At 36.3% G+C, this 20056-nt stretch overlaps 1 protein-coding gene across 1 annotated transcript in view; it reads left to right on the forward strand.

The window, feature by feature from the left end:
• IFNAR1 (interferon alpha and beta receptor subunit 1) overlaps nt 1-20056 on the forward strand; it is a 60119-nt gene that overhangs the window by 27241 nt on the left and 12822 nt on the right. The window contains exons 2-7 of the mRNA XM_036745990.1: nt 6402-6559; nt 6708-6849; nt 7281-7392; nt 13184-13383; nt 13495-13649; nt 14924-15074. Coding sequence (XP_036601885.1) covers nt 6402-6559; nt 6708-6849; nt 7281-7392; nt 13184-13383; nt 13495-13649; nt 14924-15074 — 918 coding nt within the window. The remainder of the gene's footprint in view (nt 1-6401; nt 6560-6707; nt 6850-7280; nt 7393-13183; nt 13384-13494; nt 13650-14923; nt 15075-20056) is intronic.

Raw genomic sequence — 20056 nt, forward strand, 5'->3', positions numbered from 1 at the left:
ACATTGAATACGAACTTACACTTCAAGAGAAAGTGAAGGATAGAAGAGCCTGGAGTGCTCTGGTTCACAAGGCCACAGACTTAGACACAACTGAACAACAACAAAAGTGACCAAGAAAATTGATTCTGATGACATAATTCTTTATCAGAAGCATCATGATTAGAGATAGAAATAATTTAGGATCATTAGTAGTGTATTCCAAGATAGTAAAAAAGGAGACAGTGACAATAATAATAAGGTATCACTCAGTCTAGCAAAAGAAAATATTACTAAAACAACAAATAGTCATTGAGAAGTAAACATTCAGTGGAATTTGGGAGAAATGATTGAGTTAAGATTGATGAGTTGGAAAAGTGGACTGACTTGTATGTGTATATACGAGGGGTGGGAAACCTATGGCCTTGAGGCCACATGTTGCCCTGTAGGTTCTCAAGTGCAACTCTTTGACTAAATCCAAACTTCACCAAATCCTTTTATTAAGGGAGTATGTGTGTGTGTGTATGTATATATTATATACATATGTGTGTGTGTGTATGTATATATTATATACATATGTGTGTGTGTGTGTGTATATATATGTGTATATACATCCACACATATACATATATACATATTCGCATGTCCCAAGTCTTAGGGCAGTTTTAAGCTATTAAAGCTTAAATATACACAGCTAGTAAAGAGTATAATTACATGCTGTGAACACACGTGTACATATCCTTCTAAGTGTGTGCCTCAACTTGAGCAATAGACATTCTTTATGTACTTGGTTTTTCCAATATGGACAATTAGGCCAAACTTTCAAGTGATTATGTATCTCCAGAAAGCTCTGCAATGTTCTGGGGCAGTCAGTAAAATGTCGTCCGTAAACAGGAGCATCTGAAGGACCTCACCATCCATAGAGAATTTCCCTTTAAATTGAATTCTTCACCAGATCTTCCCTGTCACTGTGGCAAACACTTTATATGAATACATCCTCCCTACTTTATGTCTCTCTTGATATTTATGATAAAATGGTTACTGTATAAGGTTAATAATATCTAGCATTTATATAGCGCCTTATGGTTATCTATTCAAACTTTTAAGGAAGCTTGAGTAACTTTGTTGCGTGGATCGGGGAGACACCTTGTTCTAAGAGATTTTTAAGGTCATGTTTCACTTTCTGAGTCAAATGCTATTTTAAAATCAAACAACAGGCACAGTGGGATCTTGTGTTCTCTGTATTTTTCATCAATCATATGATGGCAACAGTGTAGGTAGTATGTGATACAGTTTGTGAAAGCCTGCCTGTTTCCAATTAGCATTCCCATCAAGCACGTCCTCAGTTTGTATATAGATAATTCTCTTGGCCATATGGATGTTAGTTTTTTGGTTGTTTCCAGACCAGATCTGTTCTGCAGGTACTTAGTCTGATACAGATTCTCTTTTTGAATGCTACTTCTACTTCCTTCTGCAGCTTAGCAGGTACAGAGGTATTAAGAGTCCAAACGCAGTGATTCCTCTATTATCACTGATGAAAAAAGATTAAATACTGGCAAATCTTTTTGAATTTTTTTTGGAAAAAATTTTTTCTCCCCCCCAGAGTGTTAATAATATGCTAATTTAAATATGTACAGCTGCTCCTTAGCAACTCTTGCTGGCCTTTCAAAAAAAATTTTTTTTTATTTTTATTTTTTTGCAGAGGGAAAGGCAGGGCAATTGGGGGGTTAAGTGACTTGCCCAAGGTCACACAGCCAGTAAGTGTGTCAAGTGTCTGAGGCCAGATTTGAACTCAGGTCCTCCTGACTCCAAGGCTGGTCCTCTACTCACTGTACCACTTAGATACTTCAGCCTTTCAAAATTTGCCTTCCATTATAGAGTTTTTCAGAATTTGGTTTCTAAAAGAGTTGTAACAGCATTTTAGAAACGGAAAAGGCAACTTTCAGGCAGACATTTTATGTTCTTCAAACATGTTCTCCAAACCTTCCTATCTACCTCCTTGTCCTGGAGGCCCCATTTATGAGATGTCTGCGCTGGACAAAACTGCTATCACTGAGAGATGATTTCTTGATTGTGCATCTGGGTTGACTAGTAGAACATTTGATATGCCCCCAAGAGAAGAAGGAAGTTAGGAGGAAGGAAGGAGGGCTTGCAGGGAAAGAGAATGCATTTTGTTTTGGACATTTTAATTTTGAGATGTATAGAACAGAACAACCAGGTGGAAATCTCTAATAGGTAATTGGAGAAGGGGGAACTACAGTTCATGAGAGAGATGAGAGCGGAGGACCTTTCGCTCTTTTAATATTTGTGTATGTCAGTGCTATGTTTGGTGTTTCTTTTCTTACATGACCAAATCATTTGCTTTTTCCATGATACATTTCCTGGATGCTATCTGTTACCTCCCTGGCCTCAGCTTTCTCATCTCTAAAATGAAGGGATTGGACCAACTGGTCTCTGACATCATTTCTCTCTCCAGATCTATGAGATTCTATGGTTTTTTGGGTTTTTTTTTTTTTGCTCTTTTATGTAGGTAGTCAGCCCTGACCAAGCAACCATTAGGGCCCTAAGAAGCTAGAAAGAAAACAAGGAGTGACAAAACAAATAATAATTAAACATGAATAATTAATAAATAATTAAATCAGCAGATATCTGAACATGCCCAAGAGCGACTGACCTAATAAAAATTGGTCTTAGGTGTTAGCTGGAAGAAAAATGACTAGAGATCGTATGCTTAAAAAGTATTGGCTCCTTCTGCAGGAAACTTTTCCTGTCTCAAGTTACCTTCCATCGATTCTGTATATATCTGGAATATACTGATTTATTTTTATGTTGTTTCTCCTTTTAGAATGTAGGTTCCCTAAGGGTAGGGGCCATGTTTTGCATTTTTTTGCATTCCTATTACCTAACGGAGTGACTGTCACACAGTCATTGTTTAAGAAATGCTTGTTGACTGATTACACCCAGCCTACCCTTAACCTTGATATCCTTGATGTCAGCAAATAGGAGGGGTAATATTTTTAAAAGTTTCTTTTTTAAAACTTCTGTACAGATTATTCAGATGAATGTAGTAAGAGAGTTTTAAGATCTGAGCCTGTAATCAATGTGTTTATTTTAAAGACCAATTTTCATCTAGACACTCCCCTGCCATAACCTCATAATAAATGGCAAGTGAGTCTACATGGTCAAGATTTTGGATAATCACTTAACCTGTAGGCACTGGATCCTCTGTCACCAAAGATAAGAACAACAAAGATAGTGTTGTTCCGGAAGACACAAAGCAGTGTGGCATATTTCTGAATGAAAAAACAGTAAAATTCAGTAAAAATCATAATGAAATAATGTAATTTTAATGTTAAGATCTCCCAAATGAGAGGGAAAAACAGATTATCATGGCATTAAGTAATACAATAGTACACATGCAATTAATAGGCAATGATAGGTCAATGAAATAAAGACAGATCCTTAGGTACTTATTTCAAACTGTTAAACCTGAAAATTTGGTTGAAGGAAACAACAGAGCTAGGTGATAGAAAAATCCATGTTGTTTATTATTTTCCCTTAAAGCATAGCTAGTCTAGCTTACTTGTACGTACAAGGAGTCAGAGCATAAGCTCTGGCTGTCTGAACAAAGGAATGAAAAAACTTATATACGTTATTTGAGCAGACCTAGCAAGCCTCTATTACCTCATTTTTATGACCCCCATGTATGTTTAACCGTGATACAAGAAGAGGATTTTCCTTAATTGAATAGAGTTGTAAAGGATGTTGACAAAAGTCAGTTGAAACTACAGCCCAGCGTCTCAGTGTCTCATTACATTCCATAACATAGTATATACCTGTAGAATATTAAGCAAGGTAATCTCTCTTGGGGTTAGGGTATTGTCCTTAGGTCAGTCTAATCTGGCCTTGTTGACAGAGGTAAGGGTATTTCCTGAGCAAACTTTTAGAGAGAACAAGAAGCCTAGGTCCTGGATCTTCATCCAATTACTCATTAATTCAGGCTCTGGGTCTGGTTGAAATTAGAAATGATATAAAATAGTATAATATTTTCCACAATTCTTAAAAGGCAAATAGAAGCAACTTTTGCTGTATGTAAATATATACAGGGGCATTCTGAACTTGTATTAGTAACAAGGTGAAAACAAACTTGATCTTCATAACCTGAAGATTTAAACTTGGAAATCTTCAGGTAACCATAAATTTTTTTGATTATTAAATCTAGTCTGAACCACAGTAACAAGAAATGGGTTCCTCCTTCCCACTGTAGTCACTGAGTGAATTCATTGTAACAGACAGGAAGCCGAGCCTGGGTTCTAGACTCTGCTGCTTACTTGTTTGCTTCCGTGGGCCTTGTAAAGGGTAATCAGGCAAGATTTGAGTGATTGCACAGGTTGGTTTCCCTCAATTGTTGTTTCTATTCCTGTGGGGCTTAATGAAAGCGTAATGCAAAAACAAATTAAAAAACCCCAAAAAACATAATGCAAGTACCCAGTAGGGAGTTAGTCTTCTCTTTGAAAGTATGAACCCACAGGATATAACACATACTAAAATTTGCTTTGTTATAAGTAGTTTGGATTGTACAAAAGCATTGAGGGATAAATATAGGGTCCTGAAAACATGAGGCCACATAAACAGACAACATTCCCCAGGAATGGCCACACCACTTTTAGGTTTTCTATCCTAAGATGTTAGGAACTGGAAACAAAGACCCATCTGTATAAAACTATTTATAATAGTACAATTTATAATAGGAAAAAAAAAGTGGAAATAAACAGTATGTCCAATGATTGTGCAATGGCTAAATAAGTTGTGGTACATTAATACGATATTACTACACCACAGGGAATGATGAATATGAAGAAATCAGAGAATACATAAGAGGTCATACATAGTAGGGAAAGAAAGCAGAGCCAATAGAATACATATACTAATTTCAACTACATAAAAGGATGGCAAATAGCCGCAAAATCCCTGCTAAATACATGCTCTTCTTTCTTTTGAATTGGTCACAACCTCTCAAGCCCCCAGGCAATTATTTTAGAACTGTATGTTGTAGAACAACTGCAGTGAAAGAGAAAGTTTTCTATCTGGAACTGCACACACTGATGTTATCAAAAGTCCAGACCAAAATAAAGACAAACAAATCAGAAAGATGCAATTGTGCGTACAAATTATTCTGGACTACTTCTTGAAAAAACTCTTTTGTTTTACTGTCTATAGGGTTTTTGTGGTCTTAAAAATCATTTTGCTCATTACTGGCTTGGGGTTTATTTTGTTTTAATTGTTATTCTTCAGATTTTAACTGATGTGGTCTTATTCATAATATTTTAAATTCATAACAATTCATAAATGTGTGTAACTATTGAAGGAAAATTCAAATTTCTCAGATGAAAAAGGGAATTACCCATGTGACTGGGACCTGCTTCTGAATGATCTCCATTCAGTTGCTTCCACTTATATCTGTCAGAGGGAATGATTGATATTTGTTTGTAAATAACTTGGTGCAGAACATAATTTCTGATAATGGAGTTGGCATATCTAGATTAGCTCATGGAGACACTGCTGTGGGTAGGAGATGGGTAGAAAGGCTTGAGAGGCCCTGCCTAAATTTAATCCAAGTTTTATTTCTTTATGCCCAACTCAAAAAAAATGATTTTCCTAGGACCTTGTTTTGAACAAGGTCATACATTGGCTGGAGATTATTCAATATCTGTAAAAGAAAATTTTGATTATGGAATGGGGAAAATATTCTAGTAATAAAATTGAAATATAGAGTGTCAACTTTGCTCATGTAAAATATTCAGATAATTCTAGCACAGCAAAAAATAAAGCACACACATACTTTTGGTAATATACTGAAAAAGTAACATTGCTGTTAGGTTCGTTATCCCAATTCCATTTCAGTATGAAATTATGATGTACAATCTCAATGTTTACATTTTGAGGAGTCTTTAAATTCTTTTCACCTATGAAGGTGAGAAAAGATAATTATTTATATTGTCCAAAAAACAAAAATCAAATTCCCCTAAATAATAAAATATATATATATGTGCACCTATATATGTGTGTGTGTATGTGTATGTGTGTGTGTGTGTGTGTGTGTGTGTGTGTGTGTGTGTGTGTATTTGTGTGTGTGTGTGTGTATCACCTTTGATGTGCCGAGAGTTTGTCTGGAAACTTAGGTCAAGACTTTCATACTCTCTGCTGTTGAAGGTCCTTAGCAAGGTGTACTTCCCAAAAATATAGCAGTATAAATACCCAAAGAAGCCACTTCTTCTTTAGAAATAACTTAGTCTTCTTACCATAGGTCCTATTTCCTAACTTTTTTAAATAATTTTTGATCATATTGATAAGCTTATTGATATGCTATGTATGTAATTATGTGTATATGTATACATACAAAAAATTTGTTTTTACCTTTCCAGCACAAATTGGTCCTCCAGAAGTACAATTAGAAGCTGAAGATACATCAATAATAATAAACATTTCTCCTCCACGAATAACAAATAGTAGCATGTGGGCTACTCATATCTCAAGTTTTACATACAGTTTAATTATTTGGAAAAATTCTTCACATGTAGAAGTAAGTAATAGTTGGTTTTCTAAAACTTTCTAAAAATTTGATGTGGGAGTAAAATTGATTTTGAGAAGAATGAGAAATAGAACATGTGAAAAATTAGATTCCAAAATTGGATTTTATTTTAAAATGAATAAATTTCTCTTATTTGTAGGAAACCAGACATACTGTTTATTCCAGAGATAAAATTAATGATCTCTCTCCAGAAACTACTTATTGTTTAAAAGTTCAAGCAAAATTACCTATACAGAAAAAAAATGGTCCCTACAGTCCAATACTGTGTATAAATACTACAGGTAAGAAAGAATAATCATTTTAGATCAGCTAGAAGATTATACCTGTATTTTTAGAAAAAACAAGGTCACTAGGTTATAAGAGTATTTACATAATTTTAAAAGTCTGTATCTGGGATTTTGTCTAAAGTTAATTTACTGCTTCTTGTCAAGAAAAAAAAATTTTAAGAAGACATAGATTTTTCCCCTAAAAAAATATCCATAATAAAATAGATTTCTTTTTATCTTTTCTCAGTCTGCAGAAAGAAGATAGAAAACCTTCCATAAAATGTCATCTTCAAAGTGTTTTAGTATTGTTGAATTATGACATTTTGATAATTATGTTTAAGTAGTATATGCCGCTAAATAGTCGAAGTCAACTAAAGCTGTTAGCACTACATATTATTTTGCTAGAGCAAAAATTTAACTTTTTTACATATTATTTGACCTTCTAGCTGAACATAAACTACCTCGTCCGGAAAATGTAGAAGTTGATGCTGTAAATAACTATGTTCTTAAATGGGATTATCCATATGAAAACATGAACTTTCAAGTTCAGTATCTCCTGTAAGTTCAAAAAGCCGTTCTATTAATTTTCTTTGCCTCATATGTTAATGTTCTTCCTACTAATGCTTTATTTTCTTTTTTAAAGTATTTATTTATTTTTAGTTTTCAACATTCACTTCCAAAAGATTTTGATTTCCAGATTTTCTCCCCATCTCTCCCATTCCTCCACCCCAGGACAGTGTGCAATTTGATATAGGCTCTACATGTACATTCAGATTAAACCTATTTTCACATCAGAAATGTTGTAAAGAAGAATTAGAAGCAATGGGAGGAACCACAAGAAAGAAGAAACAAACATCAAAAGAGAAAGAGAGCAAATAATATGCTTCGATCTTCGTTCAGACTCCATAGTTCTTTTTCTGAATGTGGACAGCATTTTCCATTAGTCCTTTGAAGTTGTCTTAGATCCTTGCATTACTAAGAAGAGAGAAGTCTATTAAAGTTGGTCATCACACAATGTGGCTGTTACTGTGTACAGTGTTCTCCAGATTCTGTTCACTTCTCTCTGCATCAGTTCATATAAGTCTTTCCAGGTTTTTCTGAAGTCTGCCTGCTCATCATTTTTTATAGCACAATAGTATTCCATTACATTCATATACCACAACTTGTTTAGCCTCTCCCCAACTGATGGGCATCCCCTCAATTTCCAATTCTTGGCCACCACAAAAAGAACTGTTACAAATATTTTTGTACATGTGAGTCCTTTTCCCATTTTTATGATCTCTTTGGGATACAGACCTAGAAGTGGCATTGGTAGGTCAAAGGGTATACACATTTTTATAGCCCTTTGGGCATAGTTCCAAATTGCTCTCCAGAATGGTTGGATCAGTTCACAACTCTACCAACAATGCATTAATATTCCAGTTTTCCCACATCTTCTCCAACATTTATCATTTTCCTTTTTTGTCATATTAGCCAATCTAATAAGTGTGATGTGGTACCTCAGAGTTGTTTTGATTTGCATTTCTCTAATCAATAGTGATTTAGAGCATTTTTATATGACTTTAGATAGCTTAATGCTTGGAGAAGTAACCAAGTACCAGTGGGAGAGAACCAAGCTCAAATGGAAACTCAAGAAAAAATGTGCTGACTGAGCAGCAATAATACACATGGGAGAAAGAGTAGATTGAAAAGAGAAGAGAAACTTACCTCTTAAGGGAAAGAGGAAAGAGAATGAGATTAGTCAAGGAAAAGAAGGGTTACTAAAGATCTAGAATGGTGAATCAAAAGAAAGGAAGTAGGGAAAAGAGGAATCAGGAGTGGGAGAGAAGCCATCACTCCCAAGCTCTATCATTCTTCAAAGTTAGATGATCTAAGAATGGATCTACAGAAAGGAAATAGAACTTCACTTGTATTAAAGTGTGACCACACAGACTGATAAGAAAGTTGATCCTGATGGTTGTTTTGGCATGTGCTTTAAGTTTTACCCTTCGTATACTTAATATTAGAGCCATTGAAGAAAGAGATGTTTCTGAGGGTTTGGCCATGCAATGACAGAGCATACATAAAATAGTCTATTAATGATGAAAATATGTAATTTAAACTGCAAAGCAAGTGATATATAGCTGGTAAATGCAATAGAAGTTTAATATAGAGATATTTATATGCTGAAATGGTTAGAAAATGCCTTGTAGAGCAAGCAGAATTTGAAGTTTAAGGCACTTGCAGTAAGCTTGGAGACAAGATAATGAGGAGACCAGACTGGCTGGACATAGTATTCATGTTGAAGAGTAATGAGAGAATTTTTGACGGGTAGAATAGTTCTAGATTATGCAAAAACTTGAATGTGTTATAGAGGGATTTGAATTTATCATTTTCAAATTGAGAGATTTTTGAATAGAGACCATTTAGGAAGCTAGCATGAAGTAAGAAGAGTCTGGATTGGGTGATGAAATGGCATTGTAATTCAGAAGAAAGGGACAAATAACACATTTCAAAGGAAGCAACTACAGGATTCTATAAACAGTTCTAAAGGATCAGGGAAAAGGAAAAGTCACACATTATTAAGAGTTCTTGAACCAGGATAAATGAATAATAATTTTATAGACTGAGTTGTCTTGGCAGGAAAGTTGAATGAATGAGAAGGTATTTATTAAGCATGGCAGAAAGATAGCTAGAGAGAAGCAAGGCTGGATGTCTGGGGCTAGATAAACATAGAGGGCTCTCCCCAAACAAGACTTGTCCCTGGCAGAAGTTTCAAAGCTGAGTGGCTTAACTCCAACAAAGTATAATGTCTGGAGGTCTAATTCAGAGGGTATAACAGCAGTAGGAAGGCTTAACTGGAAAAGAGCTGTGGAAACTATGATTTGAGGCAGCAGACTCTGCCCAGTCAAGACAGTACAGCTCCAAGGGCAAAAGATTTAAAGGTGAATGAATAGTTTACCTTTTTCAGGCCATAATCCCTGGAGATTCGTTTTTCGGGGGGGGGGGGGGGGGGGGGAGGTATGGAGTGCATAGTAGCAGAAGTAGAGCAGCACTTCAGGAAGATGGTGGGGAACAAGCATAAATGAGGGCCTGGGGATATCTGAGAAAGAAAAGACAAGATCAAGTTGATTTTGAGGGGATAAGGAAACATGGAAGAGAAATGGGACTAGATACTGTGTTAGGAGAGGCTGAAGATGTAGATTTGAGTCTTTAGCATAGCAGAGACAATTGAAACTGTCAGATAGGATCAGGTCACCAAGAGAAAGAATTTGGAGCGAATAGGAGAGGGGAATGAGGACTTGAGGCTTATAGCCCATGATTAATGAGGAAGGAGGAAGAAGTAGTAGTATAGAAGTTAGAGAAGCAGTTGGGGAGGTCTGATAAAGGTAAGAGGTAGAAACAGTAGCAGTGAGTGGAAATGACTGATTTCACCTCAGTAAAAGGGAAGATACCCAGAACCATCTAAAATTAGAATGGCTGGGCAATCAGTCAGCCTTTATTGAGCACTTAACAGGTATGGACACTGGCAAAAAAGATAGAAAAAGAAAGCCAAAACAGTGCCTGCCCTCGAAGAAGTTTACATTCTGATAAGGGAGAAAACCTGTAAACAAATTGGTCTATATAATAGATACAAAGTAGATAAAAAGTAACCGTAGATGATAGCACTAGCTGCCAGAAAGACCAGGTGAGACATTCTGTAGAAAGCAGTGTTTGAGCTGAGTTTTGAAGGAAGGGGGGATTCTAAGAAGTAGAGGTGGAAAGCATTCTAAGCATGGGGGACAGTAGGGACAAAGATGAGGAGATGGGAGGTGGAGCATTGTGTGTGAGGAACAGCAAGTAGGCTAGTATGGCTGGACCATAAAGTTCGTGGAGGGGAGTAAAGCATTAAGAATGCTAGGAAGAGAAGAAGGGACCCAGAATAGGATGAGCTTCCAATGCCAAAGGTGTTTATGTTTGGTCCTAGAGCTAGTACGGAATTACTGGCATTTATTGAGATGAGGGGTGATATGTCCAAATCTGTACTTTAGGAAAATCCCTTTGGGAGCAGAGGAGATTGGATTGAAATAGGAAGAGACTTGGGTCTGGGACATCGATTAGGAAGCTACTGCAGCAGTATAGGTGAAAGCCGATGAGGGCCTGAAACAGAATGAGGTCTGTGACTTAAAGAAGGAGATATATACCTGAGGCGTTGTGGAAATAGAAATAACAAAATTTGGCCACTAATCAGCTCTGTGAGGTGAGTAATGGGACAAGTACAACAATAAAGTTGCAAATCTGGGAGGGTGCTAGTGCCATTGACAATCAGGAAGTTACAAAAAGGGATAGGTTTGGGGGAAATGATGAGTTCTCTTTGGATATATTGAGTTAGAGGTGCCTTTCGGACATCCAGTAGAAAATGTTTAGTGGGTATGACTAGTCCTCAGGAGAGAGACTAGAGCTGAAAATATAGGGCCTCCCAAAAGTTTTAGAGCATTTTTAAGCTTTAATAAATTTAAAAGTATAAATGGTTCAAAATTACAGAAACGTCATCTGAAAGTTTATTTGAATTTCTTTTCCATTTATCGAGTTATGCAAATTTTGAGTAATAAAATTTTAATTTTAAGAATACAAGGCACCCTGGCATTGTGTGCACAGTAGTATTTGGGTGACACTTATCTCGAGCTACTAACTGTCTCAATGCAAGGCATTGGTTCAGAAAGGCATATCTTCTGGTGTAGGCCACCTCAGTCTCCATTAGATTTTTTCCTTATGGGGGTCATGTCAGAACTGTTATATGCATCAAACCTCATTCTTTGGTTGATCTTAAAGCTAGGATTATAAATTTAATCCTTTCAGTAACTTAAGCAGCTGATGAAAATTTTTACAAAGTTCAGATATCATCTAGAGGAATGTGTATGATGGTGGTTATGTTAAATTTTAATGAGAAATGTCAATATTTTAACATTTAAAATAATGAAACCTTAATTTTTTTGAAGTTTATAGCATTTATATATCTGAAGTTATTAAAGCTTAAAAGTGAGATAAAACTTTTTGGAACACCTTATACAGCTCTGAGAATTATTTGTATAAAGATCCTAATTGAACCCATGGGAGCCAATGAAATCACCATTTAATAGAATAGAGAAAGAAAAGAGAAAAAGGCACAGGAAAGAGCCTCATGGCATATTCCTAGTTAGATATCATATGATTTGGAAAGGTGACTGAGAAGGAGTGGTCAGACAGGTCAGAGGAGAAAGTGTATCCAGGTGGTAGATGGTATAAAATGCTAGAGACATGAAGATTGAATTCTTGATCACTAATGGTCTTCAAGCCACAGAGTGGTTGCTTATAAGGATGTTATAAAAGAATTCTCACTTAGATATAAGTTGAACTAGATGACCTCTAGAGTCCCTTTCAACTTTGAGAGTCTGTAATAATTTCTCAGTGGTACCACCAATCACCTATTTTCCCTATGTTGGAAATTGTGGTGTGTTCTCTTATATCTTACATCTAATCATTTACCAAGCCTTATCAGTTCTGGTTTTATAATATCTCTTGAGTATATAACCTCTTCATTTCTGCTTCTACCAGCCTAGTACAGGTCATTATTACCACCTGCTGGGATTATTGCAAAAGGCTCCTAACATGTTTTCTATCTCCGTTTTCTATCTCCATTTTCTCTCTGCTTCAAGTAGCCCGTCACATCATGACCAGACTTATCTTCCTTATTGACCTGGTCACATCATTCCTCTGCTTAAGACCTTTCAAGTTGCTACTTATTGTCAATTTAGAGTTTGGATTCTTTTCCTTGGTAGCAAAACCATTTCCAATCTGGCACCAATGTGCTCCTCAAGCTTTATTTCATATTATTCCCCTCCACATACTCTTTATTTCAGCCAAACTGAACCACTCATTATCTCCTACCCCTATTCCTTGTCTTATATTGCTCCACGTACCTGAACTGCTTCATTCTCCTCTTGAATTCCTACTCATCATATAAAATCCAATTCAAATGTCACTGCTCTCAGGAAGCCGTCTCATTCCATTCTCAGATCTCACACAGCACTGTGTACCTCTAATGGACTTAAGTTTTATTTCATATTAATAGTTATTTATGAATCATTGTCCCTGCCCCTAATACACTATAAACTTTCTATGTCTCCTAGATGGTCAACACTTCAGACATTTTGAGGAACTGAAAATAAGCCAGGGATATCTTGTCAAAGGCATATAAAAATCTGATTATGGACCCTTCATTTATTCATACTGTTAAATGATAAAAATGAGTGATACAAGTAAAATTATTTCTGAACTTTATAAAGGTCTAATGTGTTTAATTCTGAAACTGTTGAACTTTTTAAAAAGTAAATTACATTTTGTCTTATAGGGCCTATTATAAAAGAATTCCAGAAGATTACTCAGATAAGTGGAAAACTATATCTGATTGTAAAAATATCGTAAGTAGACATTGCGACTTCTCAAAAGAAATCACCAAAGATGGAATTTATTATCTGCGTGTACAAGCTTCAAATGGAACTATCACATCTTTTTGGTCTGCTGAGAGAAAATTTGATACTAGACTACAAAGTAAGCAGATAAATGTTGTACTTCTATGTTACAATTCTCCTTTATTGATGTGAGTATTTTAATTTTTATTTTTCTAATCACATTTTGTTTCTCTCCATAAACTATGTCTAGCCAGAAGAGGCCCTCCAAGCATAATAGTGAAACCTGATAAGGATTCATTCTCTGTTTACATTAGTATTCCAGGGGAATCTGAAAAAAAGCCAATGAGCCAGGATTATCCACTAACTTATGAAGTTACTTACTGGGAAAATTCTTCAAATATTGAGGTAAAAGCATGAATACTATTTTACAATTTAAGAGATTCATGAGGTTCATTTTAACACTAGATTAATTATGAGTTAGGGAAATCAACCAACCAGCATTTATGTTATCATTCCTACTATATACCCAGGTACTGTACAGGGCCCTGGGAATGTAAATATAAAAGAATGATCTCTAATCTCAAGGAGTTTGCATTCTAACAATTTGAAGTTTTAAATTTGGAGTAATGCCTAAACTTTAAGGCTGTACAGTTAACTCAGTTGGTGGAGATGGTACCATACAAAGTATAGGACATCGGTTAATCTGTTTCCCCAGATTGCTTTTCCTCTATGAATAGGAATCATAAAAGCAGTCTCTGAAGATGCTGATAAGTAAGAATAGTAAATTTGTTGTTTTTTTTTTTTACCTCTTGTTGCTAGTCTGAGCAAATTTTAGTGACGTTGTCCCTTTATGCTCCGGATCCATTGTCATCATTACTCAATAGCATAGGTCTTTCACTTTAGAATTAGTCAACTTTCAATTAGCCATGTTATAAATATACACACACACACACACACACACATACACACACATACACATACACACACACACACACTTTGGTGGTGGGGTTTTTTTGGCAGGGCAATTGGGGTTAAGTGACTTGCCCAAGGTCACACAGCTAGTACATGTGTCAAGTGTCTGAGGCCGGATTTGAACTCAGGTCCTCCTGACTCCAGGGCTGGTGCTCTACTCACTGCTCCACCTAGCTGCCCCACAATAGGCCATGTTTGAGAAAAGGAACAGTAGCATGGATTAATCCAGACTGGTAGAAGATGATGCATTTCAAAGTTAGATACAACTTAGTTTACACAGTTATTTTTTTGGCAGAAACAAATTTAACTTCTCACTTCTAGTAGTTATATGCATTCTTTGAGCACCCATCACCTAATGTAAGGGTCGACAGACCAGAAGTAAATGATAATAAAGTACTATATATATTTGATGTTCACAACAACCCTGTGAGAAAGGCTGTACAAATATTATCACCTCCCATTTACAGATGAGGAAAGGGAGACCTCAGAGAGGTTAAGTGACTTGTCCAAGGCCATTGAACTCATTGGTGATAAAGTACTGGGACCGTAATTCTTCTGACTCCAACTGAGTGCTAAGTAGAGGTCAGTTTGGAATTAAACACTTGACACAAATTATCCACAAAATGTATATTTCATATCAACATAATTGAGAGTTGACTACTATATTGAAGTGTTTGTGTAAACTTTTCCCTTTTTTTTTTTTACAGAACAAAGTGACAGTAAAACAGAAATTATTTAAAGTTTCTAATTTGAAGCCCCTGACTCTATATTGTTTCAAAGTCAGAGCATTTCTTGAGGATGAAAAGAACGACAAACACAGTCAATTTAGTAATATTGAATGCGAGAAAATAACACCAGGTAAGTGGAGATTTTTTGTGTGTGTCTGTATTGCAAATGAACTTGATAAAAATCATTTTCCTCAAATAGACAAAGAGATCCAGAGCCTCATGGAACAAAAACAATTTTAGATTATTGATAATTGCTATAAAAACGTTCCCTTTTCTCCTCCCTTCAAATATACAACACCAGGTGAATTTATAATAAGCATAAGTCTTTTAGGTAGTTTTTCATGATGCATTTATGAAATTGTTTTGTCATTTTTTTTCTGTCATTGAATAGGTATGTAAGAAGTCTTTCAAATGCTTTATGAAAGTTAGCTTGGGTTTTGTTTTCCATTCCCAAGTTCTCTGCCACTTCCCCCCTACCACCGATTGAAAAAGCAAAAATAAAACCAGTTACAAATATGTATATGTGTGTATATGTACACATACATACATACATGTATGTACACATACATACAAACACACACATACATATATATATATATATATAGTTAAGCAAAAAAAAAATCCCCACATTAGCCATGTCAAAAAAAAAATAGCTTCAGCCTGTGCTCTGAGTTGAGCACCTCTGTATCTATCAGGGTATAGTGTGTTTCATCATGAGTCCTCTGGAACTGTGGTTGGCTCCATTGTGTTAATCAGTGCATTCTGTATTATTTCAATCGATATTTTTGTTTTCCTCTCACAGATTCTTAGTATCTGACTTAATGTATGTTCTTTGAAATCTCTTGCATATTTATTTCTTAATACGATTAAGATATTCTGGTTTATCACTTTTGTTATTTTGTTGGTTCTTTTCAGCATATAGGATTTCTTAGTCTCGTTGCATTGCCTCCAGTGGTAATTGTAGGTGCTATTTAGATAATTGTTTCATTAATCCTGTTATCTCTATTAGATATGTTAGAGACCAGTTTTGACTGAGAATATATGAGGACATAATAAAATCGTTCTGAAAAATTTATCAATTTTGGGGATGTAAATAAAATACGAATCTCTTTGGAAAATATAGACTGTGTGCTTGTAGAAAAGTAATTTACGGGACAGCTAGGTGGCGCAGTGAGTAGAGCATCGGCCCTGGAGTCAGGAGGACCTGAATTCAAATCCGGCCTCAGATACTTGACACATGTACTAGCTATGTGACCTTGGACAAGTCACTTAACCCCAATTGCCCTGCCTTCCCCCTCAAAAAAAAATTAAATTAATTTAAATGGCATGGTGGAGTTAGTAATAGCTTATGAAATAATTAAGTTTGTAAAAGCATAGCTGTTTTCTATGCAGAGTAAATCATTCAAGCAGAATAAATGGACTGAGTTTGAATGGACTTGACCAAGAATTTACTCTACAAATCACCAAGAACTAGTCATCTCACCTCTGCTTAATAACCTCCAGTGAGGGGTGTCCATTACTTCCTAAGTTAGCACTCTTCCTTTTGGATAGTGTTCATTTTTAGGAGCTTTTATCCTTTCTTCAAGTCTAGAGCTGTCTCTGCAACATACACTCATTGCTTCTAGCTCTACCCTCAGGAGCCAAGAATAAGCCTAACCCTCTTCTACATGACAACTCTTGAAATATTTAAAGACAGTTATCATGCTTAAATCCCCCACCCTCAGCCAGTCTTTCTTCTCTTCAAGTTAAAGTCTCCAGTAACTAATCCTCATAGAGTATGGTTTTTAGTGAACAAGTTTCAGCTTACCAGTATCTATCCTAAAATGTGGTACATAGAACTAAATACAGTGCTATAGATGTGCTGTGACTAGCACAGGTTTCAGTGGAAATCTTCCTGCATACTAAGAGGCTCTTAACACAACCTCAGATAGCATTAATTTTTTTGTCTATCTTGTCATAACGTTGACATAAAACCCATGATCTTTTTCGTAAGAATTATTATCTAGCCACTCTTCCTCATTTAACTTAAGAAGATTTTTTAATTTTATATTTATCCCTACTAAATTGCTACTATAGTCTTTGTGAGGAGAGGTATAGTGTCCAACACTTAAGAGGTGATACTTGGTGCCGTATTTTAGGGAGGCTATTGATAAGCTAGAGAGCACACAGGGGAGAATATTCAGGATGGTGAAGGGACTGAAGACAGTAATGTATAAAGATAGATTGAAGGAACTGAGGCTATTTGGCCTGGAGAAGAGAAGATTTTCAAAGGAAGGGATGACATCCATTTTCAAGTATTTGAAGGTCTTGTCACATGGAAGAGGGGTTTGACATGTTTTTCTTGACTTCACAGGGCAGAATTTAGGATCAATGTGTGGAAGATATAAAGAGGCAAAGTTACACTTGATGTAGAGCTGTCTAGACAGGCTTGGGATCTTTAAGGGGAGGTCTTTAAGGACTGACTGGATCACCACTTGGCCATGTAGTGTGTATTCTTGTTCAGGTATAGGTTGGACTGGATGTCCTCCAAGAATCCCATCTAACCCTGAGATTCTATACATTTCTTCTTGTTAGATTTGTCTTATCATTTTAGCCTGTCTTGATGTTTTTGAATCTTAATTCTGTTATTTGTCATACTTGCTATCCCCCTCATATCGTCTGCAGATTTGTCAGGCATGCCCTCTATGCTTTAATCCAAGTCACTGACAAAAATGTTGAACGGTGTAGGACCAAGGACAGCTTTCTGGATCATTCCACAGAAGCTCTCTCTCTCTAAGCTGATATGGGCCCATTGATGACAGCTGTACACATGAGAATCCATTCAGCTCCAAATCCACCAAACTGTATTTTTACTCTAACACAGAGCTTGACATCTTGACCACAAGGGCAGCATGAGAGATATGGTCATAGGGTATTAACCCATGAAATCAGGTTCTAGCTGATAATGGTCATTTGTTACAAGATCACCTGCATCCTATTAATCTGTCTTCCTTCTGAAAACATTACCTGAACTTCACTCCACATTAACTGAAATTCACTCAGCACTAAATGAACACACACCCCTGCCCCCCCAAAAAAGTCCAACACAATGCTTTTTTGAAATTTAGGATTACTGTGTCTCCAGCATTCTCCTAATCTACCAGCCTGGTTACTAAGTCAATAAAAAATATTAGTATAGTATGCTTTGTTATTGATGAAGCAGTTGAAGACCACTCCTTTCTTTCTTTTAAAATTTATTGAAATTTTTTCTTTTAACACACCTTAAGGCACTGTGCTAGGTGCTGAGGATAAAGAGAAAAGTAAAAAATAGTCCATGTCCTCTAGGTGCTCACAATCTAATGGGGGAGGCAAAATACAAATAATCATATACAAACAAGCTGTATCAACAGAAGCACTAAAATTTAAGAATTGGAAAAGGCTTTTTATAGAAAATGGGGTTTTATCTGGGACTTGAAGGAAGCCAGGGAAGCCAAGAAGCAGAGAAAGGAGCATTCCAAGTGAGGGGAATAGCCAGTAAAAATGTTTGGAGTTAGGAGGTGGAATATCTTATTTGAGGAACAGCAAGGAGGCCAGAATTACTTGATCTAAGAGTATTTGGAGGGTGGTGGTAAGGTATAAGAAGACTGGAAAGGTAGGGTAGGCCAGGTTATGATGGGCTTTGAATGCCAAACAAAAGTCCTAAAAGTGATATGGTGCCACTAGAGTTTATGGAGGGGGAGAGAGTAGGCCGTAACATGGTCAAATCTTTGCTTTAGGTCATATGTTCCTGAAGTGGGCAATACTGTCCCCTGGGGGGCACTGGAACGATCCAGGGAAGCAGTTGTAGCCTCAAGTGCAACTGGAGGGCATTGAATAAAAATAAGGGGGCAGTGGAAGCATAAGGAAACAAGAGAAGAGAAGAAAATTTTGAAAAACCATTCATACATGTTTTATTTTTTGTTTAACAGAGTTAAAGTCATAGTGATTACATTATTTTCCAAATAAATACACAAAATGTAAGTTGTAACTGATCAGTGGTCAAGTCCGCTGACAAGCCTTAACAAGCAAGTATTGGCAGGGGTGTGTATCGAACGTTGTCAGAATTCTAGCATGCATCAGCAGGAATATGAGCATGTAATGACTTGTTTACAATATTATACTATACATTTAGATGACACTATTGCATCATCAAAATTTCAATGCAGGAAAAAAACATAAATTTTACAATAAATTATTAAATTTAAGATGTGTCATTTCAAAAAAAATTTTTTTTAAATGACACAAATTTCAAAAAAACTGCTAAATGATTAAAGTAGGTAGATTTCCGCAAGGGCGCTGAGTAATTTTTTTTTTAAAAGGGGGCAGTAGGCCAATTTAGTTTGGGAACCTCTGCTTTACATGAGTGACTTCGATTGTTGAGTGGAGGATAGATTAGATTGCGTAGAGACTGGCAGGCAGACCTACCAGCAGGCTATTACCATAGACCAAGTGTGAGAAGGGCCTGCACTGGCTTGGGGTGCAGTATCAGAGGCGAGAAAAGGATATATTCAAGAGATGTTACAAAAGTGAATCTGACAGGCCTTGATAATAGATTGGATACGGGAAGTAAGAGTTAGTGAGAAGTCAAGGACGACTTCTAGGTTGTGAGCCTTGGGGACTGGGAGGATACCAGTGCACTTGACAGTAATAGAGAAGTTTGGAAGTGGGGAGGGTTTGGGGAAAAATATATAAATGAGTTCAGTTTTGGAAACATCGACTTAAAGATGTTTATGAGATATCCAGTTCAAGATGTCTAAGAGGCAGTTGGAGATGTGGGACTGGAGGTTAACGTTGGATAACTAGATTACAGAATCATTTGCGTAGAGATGATAATTGAATCCAGGGAATGGATGACATCATCAGGTAAAACAGTACAGAGAGAAAAGAGTAGACAGTCCAGGACAGAGCCCTGTGGGACATCCACAGTTAATAGGCATGACCTGGATGAAGATCCAGCAAAGGAAAAAGAAGGAACAGTCACATAAATAGGAAGAGAACCAGGAAAGAACAATGGACAGAAAACCTAGAGAGAAGAGAATATCAAGAAAGCAGTGAATGACAGTGTCAGAGAGGCTGCAGAGAGGACAAGAAAGA

The sequence above is a fragment of the Trichosurus vulpecula genome, chromosome 2, assembly GCF_011100635.1.
Source record: "Trichosurus vulpecula isolate mTriVul1 chromosome 2, mTriVul1.pri, whole genome shotgun sequence".
In the NCBI taxonomy this organism is placed as follows: domain Eukaryota; kingdom Metazoa; phylum Chordata; class Mammalia; order Diprotodontia; family Phalangeridae; genus Trichosurus; species Trichosurus vulpecula.